Source organism: Trachurus trachurus (genome assembly GCF_905171665.1).
Source record: "Trachurus trachurus genome assembly, chromosome: 20".
Taxonomy (NCBI): Eukaryota; Metazoa; Chordata; class Actinopteri; order Carangiformes; family Carangidae; genus Trachurus; species Trachurus trachurus.
Genome location: NC_139911.1, coordinates 13,462,563 through 13,479,486, shown reverse-complemented (window position 1 = coordinate 13,479,486; position 16,924 = coordinate 13,462,563). Strand labels below are relative to the sequence as shown.

Sequence of the window (16,924 nt, the reverse complement as noted above, 5' to 3'; positions counted from 1 at the left end):
CTGCAGAAGCAGAGCCACTGCAATCTGCCACAAGCCATTACAGAGATGCCAATGGCTCTCACTTAGCCTTTTTGATCAATTGATTGTTTCTGACCGGAGCACGGTCGGTTCTTAGAGGTTATCAATGGGTCAACAGAGAAGGAGAGGAGAGGTTACCACAGAGCAATGCCAAATGCAGTGAAGCATGGGATTAGAAATGTAGTAGAGTGTATTTTTTTTTTGATAAAGCAATGTTTAGTCCTCTACTTTTCACATTTTCTGTGATTTTGGAGGGACGACTGTGAAAACATGCAGCATTCAAGAGCCTGTGTCGTTTTAAATGTGATTTCTGAATTCACAGATCGAAAGTGAGACAGAGGTGTTGTTTTTGAGGGAGGAGGGAAATGATCTGTTATTTCGCCAGCTCCCATTGCGGAACTCAGAGGAAAGCTAATTTGTGTTAATCCACTCTCCTTGTCAGGCTTGTGCGAACGCACTGCACTGCCTGAATTTAAATATAGCAGATGTTGTCTGACAGAGGTATGAACATATCACAGCACTGTAACCGCTACTGAAGGTGATATTAACTATGATGTAAGTGCTGATTTTTTATTCCACATCTCTGACTGGGAATTGCGTGCTGCTTGAAATGTCACGTTGGGCTGGAGAAATGACAGAGGAAAGGAAGAGAATAATCAGCAGCTGCCAGCTGGCTAACTTCAGGGCACACTGCTGCAGTCACGCCTACATGATGAGCAACATAATGGCGTTACTGGGAAAAAGGTTCAACTCTAGGTCCCTGCACACCAAGAACACCTAAAGGTTCAGTGCTGCCCTCTGCCAGTGTTGCTATTTAAGAATACCGTGCAGCGTGCAGCTATAGCATCTTATCACCGGGCCCTCAAAAATCAATTGATAAATCAATCCAGGCCTTAGAATAGAAAATAAGTGGTGGAGGTGCAGGAAAATGGGAAGTTCAAATAAAAGAGGCAATTCAGTAATTTTCAGGCTTCTTGATGCACCCTATTATTATCTCCTCCATGGCAATTTCCAGTTGCCATAGGGACAGAGAAAATATCATCAATTAAACTACGCAGGTTGGTCTACTGAAGACAAAATGTTTGAGTAATTATTTAAGACAATAACAGACAAGAACATGTTTTTAAGACAAAAGGAGATTATTAAAGTGTTTTAACACAGGAAAAGTTGCTCCTTTAAAAAAAATATTAGAATCAAACATAAAACATTCATATCTTTATCTAATTTTTTAAAGCTTTACATAATCAAGATTGGTTTGTCCAAGTTTCCTGACCTGGAAGTACAGCAGGCAGAAAGACTAATTTAGATGAGAGTGATTGAGTTAATGCAAAGGCATTAATTAACCTCTCTCCATCCTTGTTACAATTGCAAAGGCGTCCATATGCGATGGAGCTTTGTCCACAGAGGTGAAGTGCATGCAGGGAACACAATGTACTTGAGGAGAGAAATTAAAATCTAAAGTAGTGAAGCGCTCCTCTCCGAGCTCTGTGTCTTCATCTACATGATTGTGTGACACACTGTGTCTGCAGGCAGAGCTGGAAAGCCGAACCACAGACCATGGTCACATTGTCAGAGGACACTGGATGACCACAGTGGAAACTTGCCATCAGCGCTTTGAAAGCCTCCCACACATGGACGCAGATGCACACACACAAGCAAGAATCAACACACACACACACACAATGGCCTACACAAATCCAGATGCGCTCGTGTACGCAATGCTCCTTGCGTCTGATGGACCAGTGTTGACAGTAGAAGCCGCTGATGACTCACCATCAGATAAGTGATCAGCCAGCCTCCTCTGAGTCACCTGAGTGTTTTGATCTCCATTTATCACTGTAATTGCAGTCAAAGGTGGAGGCAGCCGACCAGACCCACCTGTCGTTCTCTGTTTGCCTCTCGCTAGGTAAATAAAGTCTTCATTTCACGTGTGTTGGCTCTGCAGTAAAAGACACAGACATCCGTTTGTCTCCATGGACAAAGCCAGCCTGACATTACACTATCTGCCGAATGCCGAGGCCAAGTCTGCCCATTCATACAATCACTGTAATTATGATAGATGATTAATGCCATCAACTGATAGCTGTTCACGTAAACTCTAATAGCAGTTTAATGGCTTGCATAACAAATGGCCCCTGATTTTATGCCACATTTAAGGGGCGCATTAGTAACTGGGATGAAGCCTGAATTGGAGAGCTCTTGACAAAAGCCAGACCATTTAAAAGCAGGAGGAAGAGGAACGTAAGGCTTTCACACAGCAGGAGAAAAGAACACACACAGACACACACACACCCCACCAACACCCCCCCTACTCCCACCTCACAAAGTTATTACCCAAAAGAAAAGGAGGGGGGTTCTCAAGGGGAGACTGAGCATTTGTCCATCTCAGCTGTTGTTGGAGAATGTGGCTCTGCACTAACCTGATAACAGCACATTTTCACTTTTGTGCACATGCAGCACACACACACACACACACACACACACACACACACACACACACACACACACACACACACACACACACACACACACACAGACACACACACACACACACACACACACACACACACACACAACACATCATTTTCCACTGGGTTACTCTTATTTTGGCCATTGTTTTGCTCCGCTCTCTCATGTGTCCCCCTCTCCATTTTCAGCCCTGTCCCCGCTCTGTTTGAATATTATTACATTTTCCATGTGTGAGAGAGCTTCAGTCTTTTTTTTTCTTTTTTCAAAATAATGTGTACACAGAGCCACAGCACTGAGGCACAGTGGCAAAAGCTTATTCGCGCCAGCCCTCAGATATTTACATAGGCATCACTGAGTCTGCAATGAGGTGTCTGATATATTCTGAGTATTGCCACATTTTCCAGTATGTTTGCAGCCATGTCTGATTACACTGAACATATGCATCAACCAGAGTAAGAGTATTTCCCATGTAATACAATAACTTCTTAGGGATGTTGTATTGCCTATTGGTGAATTAGTCAAATGTGTTTGTTTGACATCTACAGTACAAACATGAAGGATTCACGCAGTAAGAGGCGAAAAAAACAAACAGTTTTCCCCATCCCATCCCCACCCGCCTGCACACCTCTGGCTGCTCTGCTGGATAATTCTTCTACATTTTATATCTGTCTGCGCCACCATTCCCTCTAATCCCCCACCTCTCCCCCCCGGCGCCATGAAACGGTGCCTCCATTTTCCTCTGAAAAGCTGACACAGTTCATTCCCCCTCCACCATAGTGGCGTTGCCATCCTGCAGAGACACACCTCCACGAGCTAGCAGGTACATTGCTGCCTCTCTCTCCCCTCTCTGGCATGACATGGGCAGGAGCTGGGTGACGCACATGCCATGTTGTCAAATTCAGGCTGTCGTTTGTTCATGAACACACACACAGAGCAGAGCTAAAGCTGATTGAAGGAGCTACATTTGGAAAGAAGTGCAGGAGCTGCTGTTGTGCAAGTGGATGATAAATCACTCGCTGAGGAGGATTTTACTCATCAACAGGAGGAAAAATAGCTATTGAGTTTTCTTTCTAGGTCAGCATGCATTCTGAAGATCATGTAGCCAATATGTATATTTCAAGATTTGTTGGGAAGGAGGCGGGGTAGATGTGACATGGGACATCAAAACTAGGATTCATGCAAATGAGAATACATAATGAGATGTATGAAGCACTGCAGCAGAAATATTTGGTAACTGCAGACCACCTGCACGTCGAACACCGTGTCCTGCTGCTGTTTCACAATCTTACCTCACGGCCCTGACATTTTCGAGATGACAGAAACATTGCCCCAGTGTTTCTCCCATTCAGGCCTATGATGCAAAATTCACTGTTTCATGCTTTACTGCTCCTTCAGTGAGTGGCATGCTATGTCGTGTGCATCTTTTTATATATGTTGACTGAGGAGGCCCAAAGCCAGGCAGGCATGCGCTGCGCTCTGGGGGCGGTGGTTAACTGGTAAATGAGGTTAACTCCAAGAGACAGCTCCCTGTCGGGTCCAAACCAAGCCTTGGTAGTGGTGGGGTTGTCACAGCAAATATGTCAGAGACACAGGAAAACAGCAGGGAACGTGCTGAGTCGTGTTTCTCCATCTACTCACATTCACAGTGAGAGGCTTGAGCCGAACCTTTATCCCTCCGTCTTAGCTGCTGCTCCTCACCAAAACAAAAAAGGCCAACCCGATCAAAACATGTGAGAAAACTGAGGACGTTTTTTGTAAGGAATCTGTCGATGCAACAATGGGCAAACGTCAAGTACATTCTCCTGTATTGAAAATCTACAATAGTAGTGGAGGGGATGGTACGTCTCGGATGCTATAAGCAGTTTGATTGGAACAACTTGTATGCCGTGGATGAAAGCGAAGCCACCTCTTTCAGTGGGAGCCACAGTAGCAGATGGGTGCAGACTTGACATCAGCAGGGTCATCTTGACAGTAGAACAATGTGTGCCGTCCTGTGTGGCCAGCCCCTCACCCCTGCTGAATGGCAATTAGCTTCGGAAATAAAGCAAGGCAACCACGTTTAACCTCCTTATTGGCTGCTGCATCCTATTTGCGTTATCTCTCACTTTGCTGTCGCAAGGGATCAGCGTTTTATTTTTAGTTGTTTTGCTGCCAGATTGGAGAGTAACAGAGAGTGAGTGGTGAAAAACATCCCTGAATATTGAGCAACTAAGAGTTATAAGATGTTGAAATTGATCACTCTGGATGTTTTTGGCCACATTGGCAACTTGGTCAGTCCTCAGTTTTCCAAACTAAACACTATGAGATGGATTGCATTTAAATTTTGTACAAACATTCATGTTGCACAGAGGATGAAACCTAATGGCCTTGGTGATCCCGTGGCCTCTCCTTACTATCACAACATCTATTGAATGAACTGGCATTAAAGTTTGCATGGATGTTCATGATTCCAACAGTAAGTGTCTTGATGTCTCAACTTTTGCTTCTTATCTCAGCCAAAATTCACACATTTGTTCATGTTCACTAATGACTTTTGAGTTGTGCGATTAGAAATCGTTAGCATGCTAACATGCCAAACCAAGGCAATGAGCACGCTATTGTACCTAAAGCTATAGCTGTTACTACAATTAGCTGATGGCACCACTGTTCTTTTGCAGCAGCATAGAAATGCTAGTTTGGCTCTTGTCTCTTATCCTTGCTCAACTGGGTGCCTATCATCATCATCATCAACATCATCATCATGTCTGCAAGCCTGTCCTTTGTAGACTATAGAGAGCAGAATTCAAATCAATATGCAAAAGAAAATCAATAAATTACAAGTGACCTTTCCGTTTTTGTGAATACTGACTCAAGCCTCATAGAGAAGAAGTGGTGGTGGAGGATTTTGTCCACAAAGTTCCTTGTTTCGACCATTTTGGCCACAGTTCACTTCCCTTTTCATACAGACGGTCGATGTTGGTTTCCTTTGACCGTGACTGTGATCTTTGCCAAACTACAGTATGTAGCTTTGGATGAGCTCAGATGTCGTCCATAGGAGTGAGAGATCAATAATCCTCATGTGAACTGTTTTTGAAGTGGTTTTCAAAAACACTGACACTATTATGTAACTGAGGGATTGTGGCTGTGTATTTTTTCCAACTTTCTACCCACAGTAGTTTTTTTAATTGGTTTTCTAATAAGTGCAGGAAATTTAAATTAAAGCTGCACAATATTTCACTGATTCTTATTCCAAAGGGTTACGGCAAGTGTTGCGAACTGTAATTAAAGATCAAATCAATAATATATCGTAGGCTAATGTTTACTGGGAGCAAATTACTCTCTCCCATACAACGGGGCAAACACATATCCAGCTGGTAATTACTGCAGGGTGAAAACAACTTCCTGCTGAATTCAGGGCCCTCGCGGTGACAGTCCTCTGGCATGAATTAAGCAAGAGGAGGCCCGTACGTTGGTGGTCTATCACAGAGGGGCACTTACTAAGATTATTCCCAGGCTGTGGTGTGCACGCTGCATGACGCTTGTATGCAAATACAGCTCCCGGCACCTCCAAAGATAGGACAACTGGTGCCAACATAACTGCGATTAGGGTGGGAAGGTGTCAAGAACAGAAAATAGAACTATGGGAGTGGGCTGTGGCTTTGTGCCCACACACATGAACAGAAAAGTGGTTATTTAAAGTGTTTTATGTCACTCTTATTCTTATGTACCATATAAATATCAGTAAATTGTCACACATATAAGCCAGTCTATCTATTTCCCAGTGACACAAAGTCGACCCTGCACATCCAAGATGTAGTTCAATGTGGAGATGTGTGACCACAGTGGTTGAAGCAATTACTTGCTCATTTTTCAATGCTGTCCTCAGCAGCTTTATCTCAATACCTATTTCATCCTTTCCCCTCATCCTCTCTCTTTCTTTCTCTCTCCCTTTCCCTCTCTCTTTCTCTGTAGTTATTCTATTTCACAATTGGTCATGCCGCAACGACAGGCTGAGGCAACGGGCACTATGCTAGTGCCTGTGAGCCGAGCCTCTCAGGGGTTGAGATAAAACTAAGCTGACAAGTGGGTTCAGCTGCGTCACAGTGTCCTTTTGAAACATTCTCAGAAACAGGAGAAAACGAAGGCAAGGCATGTTCCTCCAGCGGTGACTCCCTTTTACACTTCACCCCGTGGCTCCTCCTGGTTAACCCAGCTGCTGGCTTTTGCCTCTAACTGCTTCTTCAAATAACACTGCCTTCATGCTGGAAAACCTTGCATGCGGGCAACATAACATGTTCACCCTGAGGTCATGAACAGAAAACCATCCCTCCAACGCTGTAGATTTAACAAGCATGCGTTTTTATTTTTCCTCAAATTTCCCCATATATATTGATAAACTTCAGTGTGTGGGCAGAGCCAGAGCTCCTGGGCTGTTGCTACATATTCATCTCAGAAATAAAATCCTCATTTATCACCACACACTCACACACACAGGTGTTTCAGAGGAAAGCATCCTTAAGAACACCACTGACTCTCTGGTGGATAAAGACAAATCCATCTCCCTCTCATGTTTCTTCCCCCACACAGTCTTTTCTTTCGCTTAATGCCCATCCCCCCCCTCTTCAGCTGAGGAGTGCCCTGGTAAATAATTGAGGCATATTCCCCCTCTGCTACTCTAGCTTTCATGTTTTTTTGTTTTCTTTTCATTTTTTGGGTGAATCTGATTACTCTGATGTAGAATTATAAACTGAGAGCTATTGAGGATGTATTGTATGTGTGGAATTATTAGTGGCTGATGCTGCGCACAGGAAATGTATCAGAAAACAAAGATCATCAGAGGTTGGATCAAAGTGAAACAAAAATGCAAATATAGGTCTCTACATAATAAGATAGAGAACTATAATTTCAAACCAGCGTGTATGTAATTTAATGTTTGGCATCCCTCTGTTTGCTCCTGCTTTCATTTTGAAGACAGCTTTTTTCAGCCATGTGTGTTGGTCGAACCTACCAGGTATGATATGTATATTTATATATATATAGCCAACTGTGGACATATGGTGTCCGTTCCAGATATTAATATGCAGCATTGAATTATATAAATGATACAAATGAGTTATCAGTGTTGTTAAGTTTTCTGTAATAATGTAAGATACTCCAGTTCTGTCAGATTAAATACCATAATTATACCAGATAATACCATATGGCAGATGTGATTTTTGTAAAAACATTGTGCAGAAACATGTCTCCACGTATTACTGAAAATGTGATACAAGAGACTGGATCTGAAATGCAGTGGCGAAGAACCGTTGAGCTCCACGAGGTGTTTGCTGACACCTGCTGTCTCAAAGCAAGAACTAACCTCCCTGTGAACGACTGGTGCCAAGATCAACAGGAAACAGTTATTAGCTCCACTGAGGAGGTTGTGTGTTTAACTGTTGGTTTGTTTGTTTATTTATTTGCGAGTCAACAGGATTATGCAAAAAAAATTACTTCTCCGATTATGCGGATCTAAATGAAGGCATTTATTTTGGGGCAGATCCAGATGTTTTTTAATGATTAATTTGACTTTTCTCTGAAGTCTGGTGAATTTTGTTTTTGTTGTATGTCAGTGTTATGTGAGAAATAAGGTTAGAGGGTTAGACTAAAAAAAAAGCAAGTAAACTACTGCAGGTTTATCGTGAGCTCTTTTTTATATACTGTATATAAATATTTGAGTATTTACATCCATCCTTAAAAATCATAAACTTCAAATAATTCCAATAAAAGAGGAGAAGAAACAGATCTGAATCAGAGAGCTGCAGCACATGTGACTCCCTCATTTACACCAATCAAAAGTCAAACATACACAAAGAGGAGAAATGACAGTTAAAATGAGACATAAGGCAAAAAGGCTGAAACGGTAAAGGCCTGAGATTAAATGTGTTCTCGTCAAAATTAACCCCCCGGAGAAAACAAAAACATAAAATCCATACTCCATATAAACGATTAACAAATTAAAATCACATGATGGATATGTGTGAACTCTAGCTCAAACTTTCTTTTTTCTCTATTTTGTTTCAGACGACATCGCAGGTGACGACAGTGAGAGCAACAAAACCGAATATTATTATTCACCTTTGGCTTTTTTTAGTGCAAACTAGGATGATTTTTATAACAGCGACTAAGACTCACCTAAGACTTCACTCTGTTAGATGTTGAAACATACAGTGTACCTAAATTATAGGATACATTCATACAGTTATAATTATCTGTCTGGCTTTACTCTCAACGCCCCATCTCTCTTAAATGTGCAATTCAGCATGCAGTAGTGGCACTTGTATATAAATAAAATAACCTAAAAAAAGTTCCAGTGAAGCAACTTACAGTCGTATGGGGAAGCTTTTTGTACCATGATGTGCTCTTAACTCTTTTATGCAAGTCAGCTCAGGAGTTAAAACAAGTTCCTTACTCTCTAGTGCAGCAGTCCTCTTAATTGTCTATTGCAGCAGGTTGTGACATCTCCTCCGTCACACTATTAGCTGAAAGTGGGGGCTCACAGCTGGTACCTTGCATCTCTTGGATACTTGTGTCACACAGGTTTTCTGTGGCGTCTTCAAGGCTACCTACGACCTCTCTGCTTGGAGGAGCTGCGGTGATCAGGTCAACAGGATGCTCCAGCTCAGATGTCTGCTGGATGTCGGATTCTTCATCCTTCTCCAGAGATGACGGTCTCTGAGAAACAGACAAGTCATCTAGAGAAAAGAAAAATTCTCCTTAATCGACAATGTTTGGATGTTGCTATGCACGAAGAGAGATTTACTTTCTTGTTACGCCCTATTAGGTTGTTTAATAATCCTCTGCTGTTGCTGTTTTAATGGCATTGAAATCATCCAATCAAAGACGGTTCGATAGTTTCTATCCTGAGGGAATAGAAAATAATGCACTAACAACGAGGTTAAATGAACCCAGAAATATGATGCAGGCCAGTAAAAACCTGTTCCAACCTTTTTTTTTAAATGTTTTTTTCTTTAAGCCAGGTGGCACTAAAACATGTAATAAGCAGCACAGTTCACTTGCAGAGAGTGTGAATGTACTTACCCAGGCTACACTGATCTCCGGTGTCATCTCCGTAATTAGCATGCATGGACGTCTGCACTGTGTCATTACTGGAAACCATGTCTGATAAGTCTGGAGTCTTTGCTTCGGGTATGTCGGAAATATCTGCGATTTGCATAGAACAAATGTCCATTATGCTGTGTTAAAAACACCAAGATCAGACACTGGAAACAAATTCATGCTTCTTCTAATTAGATTTGGTTACCCAGGTCTACAGCTGGCTGTGTGGGCGAGGTGGGAGAGGTTACTGACAGCTCCTGCACAGCTCCTTCGCTTTGATTCAAGTCTGTTTCACCGACGCTAGGAGAGCTACATTCAGCCGCAAAAGGCACCTGAAGAAAGAGAACTCATGTTTCACTCTAGACTCAACAACGTCTCGAATGCATTTTAAACTATAAAACAAAGACAGGTGTGATAACTGAAACCTCAGTGTGGTCACTTGCAGGCAGCTCTTCAGTGCTGCCAGCAGCTGTCGACTGCGTGACGCTCTTATTCTGGTCGTTTGGCAGAAATGGACGAGTGGGGATCCTGTGCAAGTAGCCATAGCCGATACCACAACCGAGGCTAGAATGAAAAGGCAAAGAAGACAGAAGTGACGCAATGAGAAATGGAAATATGTTACATTAATATTTATCTTAATCAATCATCTTAAAATACATGCCCACCTTCCCTCTCCTCCCCAGGCTCCGTTAGGCGTCACTACGACCTCTCTGCATTGATCAGACTGCGTGTTGTACACCAGCAGCTTCAGAGGTTTCCCCTCATTGGCTTCAATCAATGAAAAGAAATCTTCTGACTGCAGGCACAAGAAAAATCTATTAATAATTTACAGTGTAATTTGTTGAATGTGTTTGTCTTTAAATATCCATAAGGGCAAAAGAAAAAGAAAAAACACAACAAAGCTCACATCTTGTAACACCTGGTCTGCTCCCACAATGAAGTCATCATGTGCAATAAGGCCGGCCAGGGCTGCAGGAGAATTAGCTTCTATGTCCTAAAAATGGTAAAGAATGTTATAAAAACACAAATTTAAAATAATTGAAAATTATCTATATGTGTGAATGTAAATATGTCATTAACATTTTAATATGCTGCTATTGAGTGAGTGAGTTTATTCTAACTTACAAAAATACTTAAAGAGTAGGCCTATGGGATTATGATTCCCTCACTGTTGGTGTTTAACTGTTTTACATCAAGGTCATAAAGACACAGTTTAAACAAAAGAAATATAGACTTTACTTACCAAGACGTGCCACACGTTCTCATTGGCTCCTTCAAAGCTGCAGAAGCGGACGCTGGCCCCCAGCAGACCCTGACCACCCCACATGTTACTGGGCGTCACCTCCAGTTCCCTCACCCGCTGGGTTTTAGAGTTGTACACCTCAAGTTTGACCGCTTTTTCTACATTGGCTTTTAGGAGGTCTTTCAGCAAGTCGCTCTCTTTGTTCTGGCGAGACAGAGACATTTTGAACAAACCCAGCTGTGACAGCACAGACATGACTGACCTCACTTCAGGTAAAAGAACATAAAATGAAATTATGGCAGTAGACCATTTGGCCCATGTTTTCTCCTGAGGCCATAACACAGGCCCGATCTATAAATTCTATTGTAAGGGAGGACAAATTGGCTGTCCTGTTGGGTTTGAGGTAAAACAACAGCACAGTAGCACACAGACTATAATAAATTAGGTTAAAACAAACATCTAAATTCATTTAAAAACAAAAGAAAACATCCACAGCAAGTTTATCTTTTTTTTCCATTTCATGTTTGGCTTACGGATGCTGACCAACATGTAGCTAAGGTAAGTGTTCAACATTCCTCTGCAGGGATAGACTCACATTAACAAACAGTGATCATTATGTAAACACATGGTCATTTCAAGCTTCTTGGTGACTAATGCCACAGAACCGGATAGACACGTAAAACCCAGCCAAAACTCATTACAACAAAGATCCTGGTGGCATAAATGGCTGACAACACCTACTGCTCAAATTTCCTCACCTAATTTTTGAACAGATCACCATAACATATTAACTTTTTTTAGTATTATTTATCATGGAACCTATTTAATCCTAATGCATTACATACAAACTAATTGGGAATATTTAGGCATTTGGCCTGGAGACATGCCAAAGATACACTTGGCCCAAGCATCATACTCATCATCTACTCACAAGTCGGGTATTTCCTATAGAGAGGATAAAGTCAAAGAAGGGCTCCAGTCCAGCCTTGAGAGCAGGGGACTCCGCTTGAACCTGAAACATTTCAACATTTAATTTGATTTCATTTCATTTCAGAAAAAAACAACACAGTCATCATGTCGCCCCCACGTGTCCACTTTAACATACTGCAGTGTGTGTGTGCAGAATTTGGGGCATCTTCAATGCGAGACATCACAACAACAGCAGGTGCACCTCAAATACTGAATGAGCCGATATATTAAGGATATTAGTGTGTGTTTCTGCAGGGACGCTAAACAATTACAGTCGGTGTCTATATAACTTGGGTGTGGGCCAAGTGCCACCTCATCATGGGCGGACACCGTTAACGCTGACCACGGTTTTACGAGTTACTATCACAGATTTTATGTCAGCAACCGACGCTTATTATGTTTCTTCATATTAAAACGCGACAACGCTGTCTGAGCAGGACTTAGCATAGTTAGCATGAGGTTAACACAGTAAGAGGAAGCGAGGGTTGTGCTGTGTGTTGTGCTGTGTGTGTGTGTGTAACCTTGTGCTACGCTACAGCAAACGTACCCCGTGGACATGATATCCACTGTTTGTTCCACCGTCCGACAGAAACGAGCTCTGCGCCAGCCCCATTGCCGCCTTGAACCGTTTCGTTTCCCTCGCACAAAACTAAATGTCACTGAGGTAGGGTAATGTAAGAAGGCATCACTAGGAGCGACTCAGCTGATAGCAGCTAGCTAGCGCCAAACAGCTGAGGCAGGTTGGCAGCAGCAGAGCAGCAGCAGAGCAGCAGCAGCGGCAGCGGCCGGGCGGCCAGGCAAAGCTAATAAATAGAGATGACAGAGAAATCGATCGACAACTGGACGACCAGTTCCACGAGGCTGTCGAGCAAACTGCGCTCGATTAGCTTTCCTCGCCATGGTTGCCTAACAACAGAGTATACACCGGTGTGAAAGATACAAAATCTCATTCATGAAAAAAGAACATTGTTGAACTTGTTATGAACCCGTGTTCACCCGTGATTTCTCTCAAGTATTTTTTTTATATAAGGTAGCTACCTTATATAAAAAAAATACTTGAGAGAAATCAATCATATTTTGACAGCGCATGACATAGCTTTGATATGAATTTAGCTTAAAGCCAACAGTGTAAAACACACACTTTTCTTTTTATTTATCCACCCCTATTCATCTATTTAGCTACTCTATTTACTTCTTTGTTTATTTAACCTTTCTTACTTGAGAAAAATGTAGCCTACAAAGACAAAACATTCTGAAATATTGCTTGTGTTTGTGAAGACAACAAAATAAGCTTCACAATACAAAACATATTAAACTTAATAGGCTAATAAAAAAAATGCTTCTTGATATTTGTTTTGGTATGTTTGTAGGCCTACCATTTTCAGAGTAGGTTTCACATAGGGATAACTCAGCTTTTGGGTTCTATAGCTATAATATGATCAAAATAAGAGAAACCTAGGCTACATCAATTGTTTAAATTCTTATTGTCAAAAAAGGAGAGATCCCGAGGCACTCTTGGGTGTAGCAGAGATGTAGCCTATTTAATACTAAATAAAAAAGAACCCAACGCGTTTCGACGCTGTCTTCATCAGGGGTGTGTTTCCTTTGGCCTTTGAAGCACCCACCCCACCCCATCTTGTTTATTCTTACTGTTTTAACATTTCCACGAAACCATTTTCCGTATTTAATTGGTAAAGAAGGATGATAACATTTCCAAATAAAGGGAGGAGTTTCTATTTAAAGTTACTGAATATCACATCAATTTGAAGATCTGGAAAAAACAAATTCCTGCCAGGAGGAATGTGGACTGGCTGCCCTCTCATCTGGACACTGGTGAGTGGTCGGTAGCTATGTGTGTTCTGGCACTAGGCCTACTTTATCTCCAGGATTTACATTTAGTCACCTGCCACTGAACTCACAATATTCCCACAAAACACAATAAAAACAATAACACTGTATGAACTGTGCCTTTTGTGTACAGATGCAGCCGAAGAATAATAGGATTAGAATCAATGAAAAGAAGAATATTAGAAATATTTTACATTTCAATGTGTTGTATTATTAGTTATTCATATTATTTGATTTATCTAACTGCTACCTCCAGATATTCTAGGCTATATGTAGCTGTGCAATGTGTGTATTATTTCTGTGTGTGCTTACACATCTGTATATTTGACTGAAATAAGAATATAGCTATTGCTACCTGTTATTTTCCACATCGACTTAAACTTACACTGTGGAATATTTTCTATTCCTTGGCTGTTAGTCAATTTAGTAAGTTATCTGTAGAAAACTTTCCAACCTTGCCCTTTACAGATGGCCAAGCTGACTTTGCCTTCACATGAACACACCTGCACTTTTCTCACCATGATAAGAAATGTGAGACCTTATTTCAAAACAGCATTCCTATAAAAAGAGTACAAATAAAAAATAATATATATATTGACCATAACTATGTGGATTTTGAGATACATACACATATGATGTGTATGTTTGCAGACTAGCTGTTAAGAGACCTCACACCTTTTCCTTTTTTCCACTACAACATGATATTGTGTACATCAGATCTGGCATAATCCACATCGATTGCTGATATTGGCAGGAAACTCAATGGTTGCCTAATTCTCGCTGAAGGTCTTCCAGTCTCAAACAGATATAAATAGTTAGAAGCAAACACTGTTCATCCTGACTGATCCAACATGATTTGGCTCGTGGCTTTTCTGTCTTGCGTTGGTGAGCTCTTCAACACTTTAATCAGCACTAAACTTCTTAAGTACTGTTTTTGATTATTTTTTCCCTCCAAATATTACAACGATGTCAACACTGTCCTCTCTGTTTCTCTTCGCATGTACACCAAAGGGCTGATTGTGGCGGAGGAGCCCTTCAACCACAATGTGCACAATGAGAGGGTCATAGGAGGCTATGATGCTGAACCCCACCAGTGGAAATGGCAGGTAAAACTGGACAGTCATTTCTTTTCTTTTTGTTTAATAAACAACAATTTTCTACGAATGACAGAATGAACAGTTGCTTGATCCAACATTCAATATACTTCTGTTTGAGATGCTTTTGTCTTTTGTCAAATAGACAGTACAACATTACTGATCCTCTGGTCATAATCATACTGATCCTTCTTCTTTTTTTTCTTAAAAAAAAAAAAAAATTGTTCTCCTCTGTTTTATCTGTGTCTTTGATCTCTGTTTTCTCTTAGATCTCTCTCCAAATGGACTCATACAATGACGGAAATTTCTACCACATCTGTGGAGGCACTATTATTAGTGGTTTCCACATCATGACTGCTGCTCACTGTATCCTCAGGTAGGGGCTGTGAACAGTTGGTATCATTATTCACCTCCCATTTATACATTGGAACATGCATTCGTCATGATTATTAAGTAAAATTCTCTCTCATATGTCCCTGTCAGCACGGATGCCAGTAAGTACCGTGTGGTCGCGGGTGAGCATGACCTCTATGAGTACGGCGGCACTGAGGAGTTCCTCCCTGTGGAGAGGATCATTGTCCATCCTGGGTGGACTGGACAGCTTGGCAATGGGTAAAAAAAGACAGCGATTTGAATTTGGAATAGTATCGTGTCCCACCTGTGTCTTTTCACCTCTAATTCAGTTTTAAAAGTGTTTCACCAGCAACGTGGTTTGCCACATCACATGCAACAAATAAGGTCCACATGTGTTGGTGCATGATACAGTTCTATGTGTCTTGTGTACGTGTCTCTTAAGGAATGACATCGCCATCTTGAGACTGGCCAACCCTGTGTACGACAACGGCTACGTGGCTATCGCTGACCTTCCCTACCCTGATGAGACACTTCCTCATAAGTTTGCCTGCTACATCACCGGCTGGGGCCTCGTTGACTGTGAGCAGACACACACAAACACCCCCCCCCCCCCCCCCCCCACACACACACACACACACACACATACATTTAATAGAGAAATAAAGAAAGATAAATTCCTATTCTCTCTCTCTCTCCTATAGTCTATGGGACCATGCCTTCCACCCTCCAGGAGGCTGCCATCAGGGTGGTGGAGCATAAAGTCTGCTCTCAGCCCAGCTGGTGGGGCAGCATTGCTCTGGAAACCATGGTGTGCGCTGGAGGGGATGGAGTCATTTCAGGTTGCCAGGTACAGTAAATAAATGTCTGCAACTGCATCATGCAAGCCAAGGATATCGGTGTTGCCAGATAACTGACAGAGCAACAGCTGTATAGACAGAAACTGAGTGAGAAATAACACACACCTCTCACTATTTGTTTTCGTTGCTTCTGGTATCAGGGCGACTCTGGCGGTCCCCTGAACTGCCACGTTGATGGCACCTGGAGAGTCCACGGCGTCGTCAGCTACGGTCCATCCGGCCAGTGCAACCAAGTGACCAAGCCCACGGTCTTCACCAGGGTCTCCTCCTTCATTGATTGGATCTTTACAGTAAGCCTGCTCTCTCCTCCATGATGTGATTATGAATGTGTCTCCATATTTCAGCTGCCTGACTCTTTTTTTTTTTCTTTTCTTGTACGTTCCCTTCAGGTTATGTCTGATTAGGCGACAGCAGGTTTTCTTTTTTCTTTTTTTTTTGGCCTGAAGGGTCAAATGAAACCTGTGAAATAAAAACAATCTGGCTCATAGTCTTGTGTGTTTTATATTCTGTGAGTGTAGTTCTACATTCAACCAAAGGGTGGCAAAAGTGTCTCATGTTTACATCACAGCGCTCAGGCTTTGATGCATTTCTCTGAGCTCCTACACTGAGGCACATGCAGTCTCATAGTCTTCATTTCTAATGGGTGGCATTTTCTACTATACTTTACTTAGAACCAGCAGCAAAGTTAAAGGGTCACTGGGTGAATATTATCAAAGGTTTAAGACCAGATGATGGAAAATTCCTAAGGATGTTATTATGGGTGGTTATGGATGGTTGATTAGATCCCCATTAACTAAAAAGGATCTAACATGGAGGTAAATCTTTGTTTTTTGATGTATCAAAAAAATCCAGAAACATCCACTGAAAGAACCACATTTTCTTAATTGTAGCCAAATGTGAGTTATGTGCAGTCACCGGTCCGACATTTCCTCCTTGTCTGGAATCTCCGGCCATATGTTTGTGGTGGTAGTCAGGAGGCTACAGCATGACATCACATA

General features: G+C 41.9%; 2 protein-coding genes across 2 annotated transcripts; one reads left to right on the top strand and one right to left on the bottom strand.

Annotated features, from left to right (window-relative positions):
* Positions 1 to 8,137: 8,137 nt before the first annotated feature.
* On the bottom strand, positions 8,138 to 12,527 carry LOC311003367 (Golgi reassembly-stacking protein 1-like). The gene is made up of 9 exons (XM_083995104.1): positions 12,321 to 12,527; positions 11,736 to 11,816; positions 10,805 to 11,008; positions 10,469 to 10,555; positions 10,227 to 10,357; positions 9,987 to 10,125; positions 9,767 to 9,893; positions 9,544 to 9,666; positions 8,138 to 9,197 (listed from the first exon to the last, which is right to left on the bottom strand). The coding sequence occupies exons 1-9, from the start codon at positions 12,384 to 12,386 to the stop codon at positions 8,935 to 8,937; spliced, it is 1,221 nt and encodes a 406-aa protein (XP_083851230.1). The 5' UTR covers positions 12,387 to 12,527; the 3' UTR covers positions 8,138 to 8,934.
* A 1,945-nt stretch (positions 12,528 to 14,472) lies between these two features.
* LOC311003767 (elastase-1-like) lies at positions 14,473 to 16,413 on the top strand (the record flags this gene model as incomplete). The annotated part of the gene is made up of 8 exons (XM_083995604.1): positions 14,473 to 14,506; positions 14,633 to 14,727; positions 14,985 to 15,091; positions 15,199 to 15,327; positions 15,512 to 15,648; positions 15,771 to 15,916; positions 16,067 to 16,216; positions 16,316 to 16,413. The coding sequence occupies 8 exons, from the start codon at positions 14,473 to 14,475 to the stop codon at positions 16,328 to 16,330; spliced, it is 813 nt and encodes a 270-aa protein (XP_083851730.1). The 3' UTR covers positions 16,331 to 16,413.
* Positions 16,414 to 16,924: the final 511 nt, after the last annotated feature.